Source organism: Falco biarmicus, chromosome 5 (assembly GCF_023638135.1).
Source record: "Falco biarmicus isolate bFalBia1 chromosome 5, bFalBia1.pri, whole genome shotgun sequence".
NCBI classification, from domain to species: Eukaryota; Metazoa; Chordata; class Aves; order Falconiformes; family Falconidae; genus Falco; species Falco biarmicus.
In genome coordinates, this window is record NC_079292.1 from 66494761 (window position 1) to 66513869 (window position 19109).

The following is a 19109-nucleotide window of genomic DNA, read 5'->3' on the forward strand; positions in this document are numbered from 1 at the left end:
AATATGTTCCAAGCATATTAATGATAAAATGAAGCCATTGTTCTGTTGAAAACAGATAAAACCACATAAAATAACTTTTGATCTGCTTTAAATTGGACAGAAGACTGATCACTTTTAAAGTGAGAAACAAGCATGTCTTGAACACAAGAATTGCAAAGCTTAAATAATTCAGTGGAGCCATTCACATACCTTCACGTATTATGAATGAATGCTCAGTTATAGTTTATTCCTTACATACACAGCTTTATGCTAATAAATTTAGTGCCCTTTTTATTTTTTTTGAAGAATTCAATAGCTGAAGTTTATTAACAGTCTGTACTTTGTTGGAATTATAATTTTGACTGCTTTGGTCATGATACTTAAGCCACAGCAGTTACTACATTGAATTTGTTCCTCTGTGGTCATAATTTACACTTTAAAGTTAAAGTTTTGGATACTGTAGGAGGGCTTGTCTGTGGAGAGTGAAGTAAAACAGTGTGGTTAAATCTAGAAGCAACTTCTCCATCTTTTGATCTCCTTTAATATTGGTACATAATTTTCCTACAAAATACACGCACAACCAATCATTTGAGTGCCAAGACATTCTGACTCATAAGAGAACAATTCTACCCAAGCATCTGATTAAGAGAACATGAAATAGGTTTCACTAGGGTAAATAAAATATCCTGCTCTTTATACTTTAATGGCTGAGAGCAAACATGAGGCTAACATCCAAATAAATAACTCCCAATGCTAACTTTATTTCAAATTATTTGTGCCCAAATGCAGGGTTTCATCTGGGAGAGGCTGAAACCATTCAAGCAGCTTCAGCTACTCGGTACCACCATAACAATAAGGCAATCTAGACATTGCTGCCTCTAATAATTTCCCTAATCATTTAACTGGAATAGGTCTTCCTATTTGGCTCAAGAATTAAGTTTGCAGGAGCTTAGAAAACAGAATGTACTACACAACACCAGGCTGAGCAGGCGTGTTGATCTGCTGGGGGGCAGGCAGGCTCTGCAGAGGGATCTAGACAGGCTGGACCGATGGGCCGAGGCCAATTGTATGAGGTTCAACAGGCTGGGGCAGAAAGGCTGGAAAGTGCCTGGTGGGAAAGGGCCTGGGGAGCCAGCTGAACATGAGCCAGCAGTGTGCCCAGGTGGCCAAGAAGGCCAACAGCATCCTGGCTTGTACCAGAACTAGTGTGGCCAGCAGGACAAGGGCAGTGATCACCTCCTGTGCTCTGCAGGGGTGAGGCCGCACCTCAAATGCTGTGCTCAGTTTTGGGCCCCTCACTGCAAGAGGGACACTGAGGTGCTGGAGCGTGTCCAGAGACGGGCAACGGAGCTGGTGAAGGGTCTGGAGCACAAGGCTTATGAGGAGTGGCTGAAGGAACTGCAGTTGTTTAGCCTGAAGAAAAGGATGCTCAGGGGAGACCGTATCACTCTCTACAACTACCTACCAGTGACTGTAATGAGGTGGGTGTTGGTCTCTTTTCCCAGGTAACAAGCGACAGGACAAGAGGAAATGGCCTCAAGTTGTGCCAAGGGAGGTTTATATTGGATATTAGGAAAAATTTCTTCACCAAAAGGATGTCAAACACTGGAACAGGCTGTCCAGGGAAGTTATTGAGTCACCATCCTTGGAGGTTTTTAAAAGACTTGTAGGTGTGACATTTAGGGACATGATGTAATGGTAGACTTGGCAGTGCTAGATTAATGGTTGGACTCAATGATCTTAGAAGTATTTTCCAATCTAAATGATTCTGTGATTACAGTCATACCATCATATTATTTTCAGTATACCTCAGTCCATCTTATCCAGGGACTCCTTTAAGGCAACTTCTCCCCTTACACCCAACAACTTGAACAGGGCAAACAATGTTTTTATACATTAGGATGTGGTAAGGTGATTCTCCAGATCCCACAACTGCACTTGAGACTTTTAGAAAATACCCACTTTCAGGAGATGACCATGAGAGTTAGCCATGGAGAGTTCTTGCTTACCTGAATGTCCCCCCATCCTTCACCATTGTATACACAAGATGTAGCTAGGGAGACCTCAGCGAAGATTTGATGGTACTCACCATCAAATTGAACCAAAACAGGTTTAAGCTGCACATAACTAGAGGTCAATACAGATGACAACAGAAGTAACTTCAAATCTCTTAGAGAACTACAGAAGAGCTTGCACATCAAATAAAAGTAATACTAGGGTTATATGGAGAATAATATGGACCAATGGACAACCAAAGTCAGTTGTAGAGCTAATACTCTACAATTCCATGTCCTGATAATTACCAACACTTGTGTAAAGCTTTGAAGTCTAAAGGCCATGGTAGATTTTGGGTTTCCGCTAACACTAAGTTGCACAACATTTCTTCTTACCAAAGAACAATAGACACCGTGTACTCATGGATTCTTGACAGTAAAAACAGAGGTTACTTTAACAATTCCTTTTTAAATGCTAAATGGGTTGTTGTGTTTTGGTTTTTTTTCCTATAGTGTCACAGAAAAAGTGGGAGTGGGAGTTCAGTGAATACTTTTTTTGGAAATCTTGTTATAGGAAATCAACAACTTAAATCTGTCTTCAAGTTACTAACAAAACTGTACTTGAACCTGAATTCTTCAGCTTGACATGATTTAAACCAGACTGCAGTTATACTGAGAAGACAGACTCCTGAATGTGCTTATGACAAGTTGATTGTAGAAGTTACATATTTTCCTTCCTTTGAGGGGTCAGAAAAGGAAAGATATTTATCTACTTGACAGTCATCATTATCTCTGAATTTCTCGTATTTCATCCAAAGATGTTACAGTAAAAATTTTAGGGAGGTCATTTGCCTCTATGTATAAAACTTCTAACAGGAATGGAAGTTCATAAAGGACTTAACACTGTAAAGCCAACAAGTCCTTATTCCCATAAGTGGAATGCAAATAATATCAGTTAATACAACTTGAGATTTGCAGGCTCAGACTTCGTACTGAATTTGTATAAAGCAGGCTCCACTTTACAACAATAATCCTTGAAGACTGTTGTCATAAATAAATATTAGAGTATCTAATCTTCTGTAAAAATTAAAAGATAAATTCAAAATGTTCTTTCATTCCAATAACCCTAATAACAAAAATACACGATCCCACAACGTTACTAGAATCTGTTGCTTTTCTCAAACCACATACTGCATTTGAGTAATGAACTACTGCACTCCTCAGAGGTAACAGCGATAGGACACTGAAGAAAAGCAACTACTCTTTTAAACACAACTGGAACTTATTTGTCCATTGCATGCCACTTACATTACTGCTATTTTTTGATGCATAAAGATATCAAGATCATTAAGTGTCAGCTATTAAAACAAATCACTGAACAGTATTTGTTAATTTAAGACTGTGTTTAATTTCAAATAGAAAACATGCTTTTTAAATAAATTACTAATAGGAACCCAGTATCATGAAATCATCAAGTATTGTACATTTTTAATTCTGTACATATATTATATATTGTTTCTAGATTGAAAATCATTAGATTGTTTCCTTGATAAATTGAAACTTTAAAAGCCAATATACCTGTGAAAGCAATTTGCATTACTTTAATTCAAAAGAGACAAGTGAATACAACATATGTACAGATCTGTGGAATTTAATCTATAAACTACATACATTAAACTGAACTGTCCCTGCATATTTAACTACAGTTCTATTTGGCAATGTGGAGGTATATCTTTTATCCTGTTGCAAGTCCTCACATGTATAGTAAGAAGCTTCAATATTTGCATTCTTAATGAAAGTAGCAAACAATAACTGAAGAGCAACTGGATTTTAAAAAAAAAAAATTGCATCACGACAAACAAGTAGTACAGTAAAGTTAGTAAGTATTTTTAATAGCATTCACATTTTTTTAAAAAGTCTCCGAAATGGACCTGTACATCACTTTTATTGACAGAACATAAATATAAGAAAAAGATCCCTAAAAAGACCAGAATTTTTCCCAAACGTAAAGTGCTAAGATGTATGGTAGTAAGAAGTTTCTTTCTTTTTTTTTTTTTTTTCTTGATTGAGCAAAGAAAGGTTAACACAAATGTTAACCACAAACTCAATTGAAATCTTTTAAAAATACCATGTGTTCTTGAGCTTCAGCATTCAGATGTTTTAGAAGATTCAGGTTGCTCTTCTAAATTCACTTGCAGTTCATTTTGACATTCTGGTGTCTCACCTTTGACAGCTAAATGGATAACTTTTAGCCATTTCTGTTTTAGTTCCTCATTGTCCGCAGCAAAGCTGTGCACAGACTTAGACTGGGTCAGTTTGAAGCTGTGCGGGAGGTCAGCACTTCTGGGAGTATCATCTACTGTATAGCCCAGAAGTGGAATTGTAGCCAGAGCTTTAACATCCTAAGAGGAAAGAGAAGTTCTTGATTAAGAACAGCCAACTAATCTGCCCGCTACCTCTTGTTTACTATATAGGTTGGTGAAAACACTAGGGCCTTTCCTCCATTCCCAAACTATTTGACTTCTCTTCCTCAGATGCCAGTCACAATAATTACTAAAAATCTCCCCCATTTTCTCCGTACATACCTGTGGAGCACCATACATGTACAGCACGAGAGCTTCCTGTTTAGGTATAACACACCATGCTTTCTGCCAGGGCTTTGATTTTTCCATGTACTGAAGAAAGCTACATATGACGCTATTTCCAGACACTTCTGCAGATTCAATCTAGGAGAGAGTATGAAGCATAAAACAGAAAATAAATTTTCCTTAAGTAAAGACTAAACCCATACAGAACAGAAAAGCAGAAATTCATCACCATTCATATCAAATCTTGGCTAGCATCTCCAAAAGGGCTTGAGCAAATAGGAGAATATTTATTTATTGCATAGATACAATCACAACATGTACTCCCTTAACGTGTGATCTGTTCCTTCTTTCATCATTAATTCTGGATTACAGTTTTTAGATCATGCTACATCTCGTCTTGCCACCACAGCTAGTCTGCCTCTGTATCTTAGCATCTACAAAAGTCAGATTTCTACAATAATATCATGTTAGGCACTGAAGTGCTACTAAGTAACCAATACGAGAACTACTTTATTTTGGCAGATGCAAAGACATTTCTAAGAGTAACTTAAGAATGCAAGCAGTAATCCTACAGAAAAGATTAGGTGAATTTCTTAAAATCTGAAGACAGAGTGACATGCTACTCCGGTTAAATAGTGACCCTGAGAAGATCAGAAAGAATACAAACCAATTCTGCATTAAAATTTCGTTGCATCAGTTTTTTTCCCTCTCCCAGCAGCGATGCTGTCTGGATGCTGCAACATGGTACCAACCACTCCATTGCCATGAGATCCAGCACGCATACAGAGTCTGCGCAAGGGACTCTGTAGCTCCTTCAGCTACCTTAAAAAAGTCACCATGCCAAGAAACAGCAGTCTCTTGACTATAAGGTAAGCCAGTGGAGTTCTATGCTCCCTACTCTTTCTCATTAAAAGAGTGTAGTCAAGGGTAGTCAAACCAACACAGATTAAGAACTGTGTATGGAATTACAATTTGTATCTTACTTTTCCCTTCTTTTTCTGTTGGTATTTAGCTCAAAGGTCAATCCTTCTCTACTACATCCCAAGATAAATATATGTCTTGACAAAGTTAGGATGATATTTCTCTAATTTATGTCAGGTGTTTTAAAAGCATCTACAAAGGGAGATTTAAAAATGTGAAGGTTAATTGCAATTCTGAGATACCTATTTCTTCCCTTGATCATAAGAGAAACACGGCTTTTTATTGTCTGATTGAGACCTTGAATTTTTAAATGTGGAAAGCTGAAAGCAACTTGATGACTTAAAATGTACATTGTATACACTGATCAAAACAGTGCCTTAGTACTCAGACTCTGAATAGCAAAATTTTCCCCCATTCCCCTATCCTCCATCCCCGTTCTTTCAATTTGGGCCTATGATTTCAAGAATCATTGTAGTAGCAGTGGTTTTTGTTGCTATGGCAGCTTAAGTGCAGAAGAAAACTGAAGATTTATAAGGAAACGTAATGTTTTATCGCATTAGCTGACGTAACTGGAAAGAAGCAAAAAAAGCTCTAAGATTCCTAATTCCCCCTTTTTAAAAAAAAGCTGTAAGAAACAAAGTAGTATTGTGAAAGATGAATGGTGAAAACCAAAATTTATTGGATGGGATTAATTTGGTTCACATACTTTTTATTTTTCAAACAGAAAATAGCCCTGCAAGAATGCTACCATTTCTCACTTACTGATGAGCCGAAATTGCAACTATGCACATATGGTACTTTCAAACAACATACCTCCAAGATGCCTTTCTTCTTCTTTTCTTCACTGTCTGTACAACCAATTATAACATGATAGCAGTCCTTACAGACCTTGTTCAGTTTATTTCCATCATATTCTAGATGTGCCTTGTAATCAGAACATTTCCAGCAAACCACCTTAGAGACAAAAAAAACCCCAAACACGTATATAAAATTTAAGTATTTATAAAACTATGAAAACAGAATTGAATTAAAAATTAATAGTATTTTATCTACTTAGTAATATAGTTTGATTATACACAACAAGAAAGATAATGCCTTTATGACACATCAGCAATAACTTCGTAAAAAATAATGGTTTACCAGATTTTTGTTGCTGCTTCTTAACTATAAGTGCTTTTTACTATTTACCTGGTGGAACTTTGTACTTTGCATAAAATCACATTAGGCTTTCAACTTTATCTGTAGGTTAAATTTTGGAATAGAATCAAAATATAGCACAAGCCATGCTGCAGGAAGAAAATCCTCCAGTTTCTTGAAATGCCTGAAAAGGTATATTTGCCATTTTTTTTCTAAATAAGCTCAGAAATGTACAACAGAGATGCACTTTTGATGATAAAAAGTTGTAACAATATCAGAAATGGCTCATTTTTTAACCTGCTAATAAATAGTAAATTTACAGTTTTAGAATTTGTTCATAAGTACACAGAATAAATAAGCCAATATCACACTGATTTTTCTTTTCACTATGTATATATTTTAACTGAAACACAAGAGGGATCTGAGGGAAGTTCTTTCATTAGAAGTGTTTTTCCACAGAAATGTCCTTTCAGGTGAAAAAATAGTCTGCATAAAAACCATATGACTGCAGTCATTTCAAGAAAGAAAGGTAGACAAATGGACTTGAACCACTGAAACCCCTGAACAAAATCTTGTTGTGGACCAGGCCTCTGCAGTACTAGTCTAGATGGCTACTTTCAACTAGTATCTCTAGAGAATACTAGTCAAGTATTCCCAATTAGTCACTGCTGGAAAAACACTATCACTGACACAAATTAATTCCCATGAAAAAATGCTTTAAAACTAATGTGCAGGGAGACGTGATAGAACTACAATACAGGGAAGTAGTTAGGAGTCTGAACAAAAGGGGAATAAAAAGGAAGGGTGTGATCCTAAGAGAGGAGTTGTAAGGCAGAATAAGCTGGAAAAAAACAACCCAGATGACAACCATACAGTCAATAATTCAGAGCTCCTGAAAAAGCCTCTACTGTCCTGCAAAGCACAAGAGAAGAACACCACATAAAAACATTAGAAAGAAATCATACAAGGTAACCTGTAAGACAAGTTTTAAACCTGGGCTTGCACTACCATCTGCTGGAGAAAAGCATAGTTGCTGGATGGCAAGAAAAGAAAGTACAGTGTTTGCTCTTTTGTTAACTTCTGAAAACTCTCAAATCATACCGCTATTTCATGGTTCCTTTAAAGCGGCATAAGTTACATAGCATCATACACGGAATGCAGCTCTAACCCTCTCTCCCCATCCTAACCTTCTCTTGCTCCCTGATGCTTAAAGGCACATGCTCAGACATTTACATGCTGAATCCAGCTGGGAACAGCTCCAAGTTAACCCAACAAAAAACTGCAGGGCTTCACGGTCTTCTTGTGAAGAGGAGAGAGGAGGAAGCAGAACGGGAAGAGGAGGCAGCCAGCCAGTGCTGCCCAGGGTAACACTGGCTTAGGGCAGTTTAATACGGTCTTGAAATTGTTGGGATCAGTGGAGGCCACTCGGAAGTAATAGTATAGTGTATGTCCAGAGGCTTGGGACATTTTACACAAACACACATCTTCCACTGCTCCAGGTTACTTCCAAATTTACCATGCCAGCTAAAGCAGACAGAGGATCCTTTGTGGTATGCTATACACAGCTTCTTTCAGCCACTAGTGCCGCAATAAACTGCAGCATAAGAAGCAGAAGCCAGAAGGTGAGTAGGCACTTAGAACAGTTCCCAAACCTGCTCCTCAGCTACAGCAGCTAGGATTTTGCACTTACATGTCCACATGCTCGGCAGTGATGCCTTCTCCTTGTCAGTGCATTAAAGGGCTCCTTGCATTTCATGCACATGGTTACTTCGTTGTCTCGTATCCACCTCGGTGCTCTCTTCCCAAGCTCAGCGTTCTGAAGCGGAGGGCAGGGAGAGGGTGGGAGAATAATAATAATAATAAAAAAACAGTACAAAAAGTTGTGCAGTACTTCAAATAGAGAAAATAATTACTCTCTTCCTCTGGAAAGGAAATGGCAAAACACAGCTCAAGTTGCATTTTTAAATCTATACAAGAAATAACAAAGAACCTAGTCAAAAATCATTATGCATCACTGAAAGGGTACTCTGTTATGTGTTTCAAGAAAAAAAGAGTCTTGTTTATAATATTTGGCATTATGAAGAAAAACAATTACCAACAAGATGACTGCTTTGTAGTTCCTCTGCTATAAGAATGATGAGCTTGAAAACAAAGTTTCAGCAAAACTTTTTTACAAAATGATTACAAAGGAATAACAGCAACTTACAGAAACCTCAACAGGCATGTCTTCATATTCTTTAGCAATAGCGTTTCTGAAAGTTTCGTTCCTCTGCTGAAAAGCTTCTATAGTATTCTGAAGTGCCTAAGGAAACAGTGGATAAATTCCTCAAGCATTCTTACATTTAAAATGGACTCTCTGCATTCTGACCAGTTATTGATTAGCAGAGCGACACTGCAGCCAGAAAATAGGGATATTACTTTTTTTATTACTTCAGTGAAAAATTGTTTAGAAAATAAAGAATGTAGATGAATTTACCTTAATCCATTCTTCCTTATCTTGTTCAGAACTGAAAGAAATATTTGACACGTTAGTCCAAAACTACTTTAGGAAATATTACCTCACCATCGACAACTGCTAGCAAAAGCCAAGCTTCTGAAGTAATTCTCAGGAATTTAAACTTAAACTATACTGATTTGTAACTGTCCACCTTAAAAAACCCGAAACACAACAGAAAACAAATGCATCACTTCAGGCTTCACAAGTCTGCAACCACTAAGCAGTGAATTAAATTTAAAAGATAAATGTAAATGCATTTAAAAGTAATAACAGTATTTGTATTGTTAGGCTTTTTGTTTGGGCTTTTTTTTTTTTTTTTTCTTCTTGTGCTTTTGTTTTGAGTACAACATAGAGAGGAAAAGAGGACAATACAAAGTTTAGATGTAGGCATCTTTTTCTCCTCTCATTTCATGCAGTAAGTTCACATACTATCACAGACTTCTCCTGTGCATCTCTTAAATCTTCCTCCCTCCCCAATAAAAGTAGTTTCCTTCATGCTTTTTGTTGTTGCTGTTGTTTAAACTCGTCTACAGTGGCACAAAGAGTATCCGATTAAAAAAAAGGAAAAATATGTTTTAATATTATGAACTAAACAGCAGAGATTTCCCTTTTATGCATTAGGGCAGATACAGATGACTTAACAGTAAGCATAGATAAGATATACAGACAAGACAGCGATGAGAAAGGAAATATATTAAACTGATCTTGTACGACAGTTTTGTCATTAAAATATATCAGTAGGACTTTGACATTCAAATCTTTGGAAAAGCATCATATATCACAAATAATAGTACTATTAGAAACTACTGGATAGTGCTAGTAATGAAAGCAGTTTATCTGCAAGTTGTAAGTCAAAAAGATGAGAATTAACATCACAGTATATCTGGCCCTTCAAAAGCGGCCGCCTCCTCAGATAATGGTGTGGAAAAAAACCTTCTGTAGCCATGCAGTATCAGCCATGCAAAATTTTATTTTTCTAAGGATGGCTCTGAAGGATTTGAAAGAGAGCTTTTATCACATCTCAATAAAAACAGTTCCTCACATGTTGTTTTGCAGCATTAGTGAAATTTTTAAGCAAGCAGAATCCTAAAAGTGTTTCTCTTTCCTACCTACCATTTGCACACGAGGCAGGAGAAACCTGTCTAAACAGCCAAAATAATTCACCCTGTCTGCTTACATTAAAAAACAAAAAGCTGAGCTATTAAATGTCATACTAGATCACCAATCTCAAAGAAATAATCTACCAGCTGTTTAAAACCAGTGATTGATAATGTGCTCAAATAGTGTTCTGAAAAATAGAAGCCTACTAGTCAAGAAAGCCCCCAAATGTGAACTAAACATTACAACACTGTTAATACAAGCTCATGAATTAAGGACATTAAGGTATAGGGTACACACAATACCCATACTAATCAAGATTATTCTAATATAAGTGAATAAGATCTCGTTTGGTACTCATTCCTTCACAGTTTCATACACACTTAACACATTCTAACAGCGTTCATAAAACGAAACAAGACATAGAAGCATGTTCTTCTCACACCTAAAATAAACTAATGCAATAAACTTTCCATTACTGGTAATATGGGAAAGTTAGCAAAATGAACTTTGCTGTATCATTTTTCTTCCAATTAAAACGTAACTTCACAAAGGGTAAAGCAAGATGCCATCATTCACCATTGAAATGGGTATATGGCATAACAACTTGCAAAATACTTAGTAAGACATCGTGCAGCACCTTACAGTAGATGTGACTGATGACCAAAAACGTACCCCAGAAGTCTTGCAGACCTTAGTGGAAAGCTTTTTCCTGTCATTTTTCAAAGTGTATCTTTAATTTCAAATATCTCTGTATGCTGTTACCTTTCTGCATTCACTACTGTAACTGTCATTAAATATCACAAGGTGTTTTTTTCCATAAAGAAAAGTAGTTTGCAAGCTCGTTTGCTAGCAGACTATGGTTTGTCCCCCAATACATGGTGTCAACACAGAACTGTATCCACCACAGACATCCTCCTGCTTTTGTAATCCTTGCCTCTCCACAGTGAAATCCTGCCTGCTAAGAATAGGATCTTTAAGCAGGTCCAAAAGGAGAGGTGGAGCACCCTACTTTATTTGAAGTGGGGCAGTCTAGACAGGGAGGATTTAGTCTAGGCTATGCGAAAAGCAGTACTGGGAAGGTGACCCAGCAAGAGGAGGATACAAGAACTAATGAAGAAAGCAGGAAAGTGCCAGTCAGAAAAGTGCCATTGGAGAAAAAAGACCCAAGAACTAAATGGAGAACTTGCCTTCCAGGGTGAGGTTGATACCTGGGACTGGAGGAAAACAAGTAGACTGGAAACAGGCCTGAGGAATGGAAGAAAGTAGGTGCCCATCTACCACCATAGAAAACTATGTTCTGTGGATGTAAACCCACTGGGGTGGAGATTTTTGTTGGGTAGACATGCCTTGAGGCAGACTCATTTGTACCAAGGTGGCTCAGATACCGCCCAGAGATTTAACACACACAGTGTCCCAAGACACTTAAGTCAGCCAGATTGCCTTTGCACCAGTTAGCTATGCTGCTTTCAACCTTCCAGCCAGCTTGCCGACAACTATCTTAGGTGTTTCTGCAAAGTAAGGCAACACACTATACATTGTAGCTACTTCTTCCAGTTCATGAGATCCTTGGACTGAACATTTACGATTTTTGGCAGCCTAGGCTATTTTCAAAACCCTGATATTAAGATGAAGCCCACTGCATCTTTCACCACTACTAGTCCAGTCTTTTGTATGTGTATAATTAATCCTCCAAAAACTAGATAAAAAGACTGCTTACCTGGCTTGCAACTCCAGTGTTCGCTCTTTTCCAGATACTTGAAAAGTGTGTGGATATTCTTCATTATGAGTTTCTATAATCTTCATACCATCTATACCGACTCTGGTTCGAACCGAGAACTTTGATCCTACCAGGCTGAATTTGGGGACGCAGTAGAGCAACATATTGTTAAACTGGGGAAAAAATAAACATATGGCTTTGCATTAACAAAAACACAGGTACAGCCACAGTTTCTACTGAGAGCTGGACAATACTGCAAAGCTAGGCTTAGTGAGTGAGAAAGCAGGTTCTTTTCTGCTCAGTTGATATCTGAGAAGACCAAAGCTCTAATTCAAGACAACTTCTTTCTCTAATTTGTTTAGAAATAAGATTGAAGGACAGCTCCAGTACATATAAGAGTAATTGCTCTGTATATGCAGCAGTCTTCATAGCATTTATTACCAACTATGCTCAGACTGGATATTTTTTTACCAATGTAAAGCTTTTGTTAGAAAAGCCCATTCTTATGCCCCGATTCTGCAAAAAACTACTCTAAACTGCAGAATAAGAATTCTTTTCTTCAGTGTCTACATCTATAGTTACCCTATAATAAAACCAGTTGGTTTTGTAGAAATTGTAACTAATACTATTTGAGGACATTATTTGTCTTTTTTCCAAGATGGAAGAGCATTTCTTCCAGTTTTTTTCTTCAGTTTTTATTCACTGAAACCCTCAATAACACAGGGAAAAAATCAAAACCCCAAATCCACGAGCAGGACAAAGATACATTCCTTTATTAAAGAGTAGAACTTCAAATAATGTTTAAACATCTGAAGCCCCAGCCTAGAAGCACAGCTATTAAATCAGATCTATAGCGTTTAATTTTCTCGCATTTTTCCCCTCACATTTATCTCAAAATTAATTATTAAAAGAGAAACTCACTTCAATTAAATCCTATTTCATAAAAATCCTGTCTAGCCTATTGCCTAATCTGTATCACAGATACAGTACATTTGAAGTTGTCACCTCTCATATGAAGTGCACATCATTTTAATCAGCTGTCTAGCCCCATTTGAGGTCTTCCTATTCAATGATTTCTCCTTTTGTTTGAAGCACAGATAAGCAGGAGTTGTGCCTCAACAACACATTACTCATCCTTATTAACCAGAAGACTTGCAGTGCCAGAGGTCCATAAGCAAAAATGTATTAGTAATTTTTAACGCATGGGAAGCAATGAACTACATCAAACCTTTTAGAAGGGAGTTGTGAGGGAGCATGGCTGTGGCTTTTTGGTTCCAAGACAAGACACAAGCCCCTGACAAGAGGATGACCTGCCACAATTACAAGCTCCCACAGGACCATGACACTTACTGGGACTCCAGCACGCTATCAGGACTAAAATCCTAAGCTTTTACATTTCAGTTTCACGAGAATGTCAAAGTCCTCATGCTCTAGGACCTGCATTTGTAATCAGGGCCACTTACTTGAAAGTGAGTTGATGGACATTGGTTCCATTTATTTAAAACCATGTATTCCATTCTAGCTGTTCCATTCCAGCCTTTCTGCAAGCAGTATAAGGTTTACTCAGGCCCTAAGATCACTAGTTGAAAGGCACTGACATCAACTAGAGAGTATTTCCCTCTGTCTTTGGTAGTTCTTTCAAGTCTAGAAAGGTATACAGCCACTCCTGCAAACACAGGCCACCATACTTACTAGGAAAAGATACCGTTCTTGAGCAGATGTATTGCGAGCAGCGAGTTTAAGGATCTGTCCTTCTTTTATCAGTTCATTTGAGGGGTTCACAATATCTTCCTCTTCTCCCAGCATCTCATATATCTCTAACAATTTCTTTAGATTCTCCTTTACAGTGAAAAAAAGTCATAAAACTTATTAATTAAAAGCACAGATCTGTAAGCATATTTAGATGAAATTATGAGAGCTTGCATAAGTCTGGAGAATGTTAGCTTTGAAAAACATATACATCTGGTATGTATGGTCAGCCATACAGACTGATTAACCTAGTTGATCAGTAACGAGTACTTTTAGAAATGTCATCTCCTTGGTAATTTTAGAAATGCAGTTATACATACAGACTGCATTATTTCTTGTCCAAAATATCTCACATACTTGATGAAGTACCTATCATGCCAGCCAAACATGGTGGAGAAACAGTAACTACTCTTCACAAACATTATCCTTTCACTGACAGGAACAGATGAAACAAGATTAAGAGTCCAGCATTGTATCAACTATTTGACCCAGGAGACGAATCCAGTCTGCCCCATTTTCTACTTGAGAGAAATAGATGCAATGCCAGATTCTGTCTATCATTCCCAGGAGCTGTACAAATGCATTAAGTAGGAGCAATCATTCAGACCCAGTAAACCCATTTTTGCCATTTCAGGGAAGATCTGCAATTCACACTTCTAGCTTCACCAAATACTCAAATACAATATATTAAAAAGCAAACAGGAAAACAAAGATAATTTACCATTTTTCTTATTGCACTATTCGAGTGACTTGCTGCAGTGGATATAATTTCCAGGGATTCTAGACAGAAGAAAAAAAAAACCCAAACCACTAAAAAGCTGCATTTTTATATATTTCTATATCACATAGAAAAACCCTGGATCATTCTACAAACTTGTTTGTCATTTTTATGTAAATTACACACTACAATAAATTTTTTAAATTATCAATAAAAAGTAACCAAGGTACAGTGGGAAGCATAAGAAAGTCAGCTACCAAATAGAAACTGTAATCTGGAAAGATCAGAAGAGAATTACTGCAGATTACTTTAGAGCTTCAGTACCTAGAAAAACATTTTATGTGACGTGAACAGTCATGGTTCTCTTCCCTCTTTTCTCAAAGAAGTCCAGAATGCCAAACAGTGTTTTTTAGTTGAAACAGCTCATATTACAGATATTTACAATGATGGTACTAACAATGAAATATTTCAAAAAAATTATCTGGCAAGTAGTTTTGAACAATCTGGGGAATAAATTTCAAATCAGGCAGTTCTTTGTCCCTACAGAGCTTAAAAATACAGTAATAAGTCCACTGTTTTACAAATAAGAGACATACATTCCAAATGTGCATAAAGCAAACCAAAATGCCAACAAAACCAAACAAAAAACCAAATAAAACCCACCACAATCCCAGATCATCCACAAAGCAAACAAATCAAAACCTGTGCGCTACACCAAAACTAAAGCAAAACTTATGTGCTCCAGGAGGAGGATACTAAAGGCTTTAGTTTTTCTATTAACTTCATCCACTATTCAAACACTTTTTCAAAGAAGCCTACAACTCCACTAAAGAAATCCTGCCATTCTTTTCAGAGGGACTTTGCCTCTTCACTTTATTTTTCCTGAAAATATATTGAATTTACAGCGTCCTCCTACTAATATCTTATTACAACTCTTTTAATGGCTAGAATATATTTACTTTCAGCATCTTTCCAGTCTAGAGAATCCTGAGGCAATTTCCTTAGGTAGTCCTTTAGAAGCATCTCGTAGCGTGGAATGCGTTGTACTGGTTCTAGCATGTGATGTTGCAATGTCAAATTTCCACACACTTTTTCCTTCTAAAAAATTGTAAACATATTTCAATGTAGCAGGCAAAAATGTTATTACGATATTGTAAAATAAAAGTTATGATTGATGAAACATAAATAATGTATTCTGAAACATGCATGATAGACCTTCTGAAAGAAAGCAGAACTACTTTACCAAATCAAATCATTAGAAATTCTTTCCGAAAAATAATTGTAAAAAAATTCCTAAATATCCAGTGCTAAGTATCCAATTCATAAATGGAGTCCTACCAAAATACCTCCCAAACTCCAGTGTATTTTAGATTTGGTTTGTAATAACTCAGACAACAGAATTACTACTGAATTAATAAGAACAGTTCATGACCACATACCAGAAGAAGTAGCTTAAGGGGGCTACAGGGTTATATTTTACCTATCTACCTATTTACTTGCCCTTTTCAGGGCAAAGCTGGTGAAGGATGTGGAGTGGCTGAGGGAGCTGGGGTTGTTTAGGCTGGAGAAGAGGCAGCTCAGCGGGGACCTTATCACTCTCTACCGCTGCCTGACAGGGGGCTGTAGGCAGGCGGGTGTTGGTCTCTTCTCCCAGGTAACAAGGGACAGGACAAGAGGAAACAGCCTCAAGTTGCGCCAAGGGAGCTTTAGATTGGATATTAGGAAAAATTTCTTCACTGGAAGGGTGGTCAAGCATTGGAACAGGCTGCCCAGTGAGGTGGTGGAATCACCAACCCTGGAGGTGTTTAAAAAAACTGCATGTGGCATTTAGGGACATGATTTAGTGATGGGCTTGGCAGTCCTGGGTTAACGGTTGCACCTGATGCTCTTAAAGGTCTTTTCCACCCTAAATGATTCTATGATTCTACCTGAGGATGGAATGCTTGCTTTGAGTTTAATTTGTAATGTAAAGCCCCTCAGCAGTGTTTTAAGGTGCATATTCATTTCCATGATCTTAGCTGTATTTAAAAGATTACATTAAAATACACATAGTTGCTTCCCTAGCTTAGAATCACAAGACCCTACAGAGCAGTAAAATGTAGTTAGAGATACCTTATCCTATTTCTAGCTGCTCAGGCTGCAATAGGAAGACACCTGCCAAGTCACAGAGAAACCTACAGGGAGCACTACAGGGTATAAAACACACTTGTGTAAAAACAGATGCATTGCTTAACTCTTCAGCTTTCTTGACCTTTTGAGGTTTAGCATTTAGGATTACATACCTATTTCCCAAGAGCAATGCTCTGTGTAGCAGCACTGGTGTGAGCCAACACAATACTTCAGGATTCAGTGCAAGGATCTACAGTTGCACTGATAAGTCACGTTATCCTAGAACAGTATTTACTTTTGGCATCTACAAAAAACATAGTATTTTTTTAGCCTTCTCATGTTTCAGACTTTGTACTTTGGTCCTCTGTTTTGCAGTGGAAAGTCTAGATTTGTGGGGGTGTTTACACACATATAAAGGGAGAAGAAGAAACAGAATGTGGTGTGAAGCGGACAAAACCAACAACCCTTAATTGTAAGGGATTTGGTGTTTAATATTCTCTTTAATCCTTTTTTCACCCACAGACCTATGTATTTTTTTATATGCTTGTATTACTTGGAGATCTACATTATTCTCCCCATTACCTGAATGTCTTGAATAATGAATTTGAATTGAGGTGACCGTTCAGTCCATGTTTTCACTAGTTCCATTGCATTATCAAAATTCTTCACATACTCTCCATACATCTTGAGGAAAGGAGCTAACTTTTGCAGAATATCTCCAATTCTGGGAGTGGTGGTCCTGCAAAGTAAGAGGGCGGAATCTCAGAGCAAACAGGAAAGAAAAAAAGTCACACAAGGTTGTAAACCGGTTTCAAGCGTTTAATAGAGAATCCTTGGTGTTTGGGATCGCCTCATATAGAGTTCCAATGTAACCATTAAAATTGACCAGAATTAATGTAGAAAGAGTGTTTGCGTCCTCTTTGATGATGTATAAGCATTATACATCATGTAGAGCACTAAAGAAAGAAACACTACCTATAATGAAAAATTTGAAATATATTTTTACAAAACATGGCCTAATTTATTTGCAGTTCCTTAAAGCTAAATTATCTTCTTTTGACCATACGTTACCTTCTAAATATCTAACCTGTGGTTTTGAGGACTAAATCTATAATGTACTGCTTCCTTTCTGTGCCTTATATAAATAAATGTATTTACAACTTTTAAAAAAACATTATTTACCTAAGAAAACTTATGAAGTAGAGAGAATCCCTTGGATTCCAGTCTTTTGCGAGAACTTTCTCACATCTTTCACAATGACTGATAGCATCTTCAAATCAAACTGAACAGTAAAGAAGCTAATGGAGAAGCAGAGAGAAGCTGCACTCTCGATGCACACAAAGAAAACTGAACAGCACACATGCATCTCCAAGAACTACAATGGGAAACACATTTCACATATAATATTCAAGGACAGACTCGGAAACTCAGTGTCTCTGGATTTCTGAAAGTCCAAAATCAGCGTTGTGATAATGGTCTGCAGTGAAGCAATCTACTAAATTACTTCAGCGGTCTACTGCAACACACCACTTCTCCAAGAGAAAAGCTGCACAGAAGGGAAAAGTTATTTGAATAGTGATATTGCCGGGACTGGCAGTGGCTGCTCTAGCTCCAGCTGGCTCTCGGCAGGACAGAAGGAAGATCTGGCAGAAGTCTGAGCTGCTGCTGGACCTGGCAACTAGAGAAGGGGACATGATAAGGTGGGAATTTGGCCTCTGAAATGATCAAGGCTCTCCACCCTTAATTAGCTTCATGTTTGTGTTCAACCACTTTACATGCAAGCAGACACACTTTCAAAGGTGAGCTAGCAATTCAAAACAAAAGCCCACTCCTTTGATTCATTGTATGGTATTTCCCTGGGCTGTAATTTTATTGTAAAGTAGCAGCATAATTTTTAACTGAAAATAAAATACAAATAATGCCAATTCCAACAGAACCAAAGAAAATGCAAATACATGTCTAAAGGTCACCAGCAAAAAAACTCCACAGGCGTTAAATTTTTCTGATAAATTTAACAGGTCATTATAAAATTTTATAATTAAAAAAAACTTAAAGCAGAAAAGACTGTGGCAATCCCTTTTATCTGAAGAAACTGACACAGAAAAAGAATATTTCTACTTAACTGTTTCTTAAGTATTACTACATTTATAAACCAAGAGGCAGGAACAGTTTGCTGTGCCTGCTCCTTGGATACCTATGGCTACTCATTTACACAGAGCACTAAAATTTCATTGTCTCGGAAGATTAAAAAATTTCGTAACTACTTTCATGCAAGGTCCTTATATGTCCAAAGACTCTGAGGCTATAAAAACACAAATTCATCATCATTTCAGGTAAGAAAGACAAGGTCCACATGACACAAAGAGCTCTGGAAGAGTAGGAAGGACAGGGGAAGTCACCACAAGTAGAAACTTGTGAGAGCAGCATCCTCCCTTGATGGACTTTTAACGTAGACAACTAGTTCTCATGTTCAAATACTACGCACCATGAGCCAGAACATTAAATTCTACTAAATGCCATGAGGTCCAGGACAGTTACTGTTCTCTTTCATAGACAGATCAGAGAAAGAACTATTACCATGGACCCAAATCAGCACTGC

The 19109-nt window shown here is 37.4% G+C and overlaps 1 protein-coding gene across 11 annotated transcripts in view; it reads right to left on the reverse strand.

Moving 5' to 3' along the window:
* Positions 1 to 4009: 4009 nt before the first annotated feature.
* The window catches only part of FGD4 (FYVE, RhoGEF and PH domain containing 4), a 110214-nt gene continuing 95114 nt past the window's right edge, over positions 4010 to 19109 (reverse strand). For 10 of the 11 annotated variants that reach the window (XM_056339518.1, XM_056339525.1, XM_056339523.1 and 7 more), the window contains 11 exons: positions 17093 to 17249; positions 15361 to 15499; positions 14405 to 14463; positions 13627 to 13773; positions 11935 to 12107; positions 9096 to 9126; positions 8826 to 8921; positions 8310 to 8435; positions 6296 to 6436; positions 4559 to 4699; positions 4010 to 4375 (listed from right to left, as the gene is read on the reverse strand). In XM_056339518.1, the coding sequence (XP_056195493.1) occupies positions 4118 to 4375; positions 4559 to 4699; positions 6296 to 6436; positions 8310 to 8435; positions 8826 to 8921; positions 9096 to 9126; positions 11935 to 12107; positions 13627 to 13773; positions 14405 to 14463; positions 15361 to 15499; positions 17093 to 17249 (1468 nt within the window). In that variant the 3' untranslated portion in view covers positions 4010 to 4117. Of the gene's footprint in view, positions 4376 to 4558; positions 4700 to 6295; positions 6437 to 8309; positions 8436 to 8825; positions 8922 to 9095; positions 9127 to 11934; positions 12108 to 13626; positions 13774 to 14404; positions 14464 to 15360; positions 15500 to 17092; positions 17272 to 19109 lie in introns of all 11 variants that reach the window. The other variant, XM_056339528.1, reaches the window with a different exon arrangement.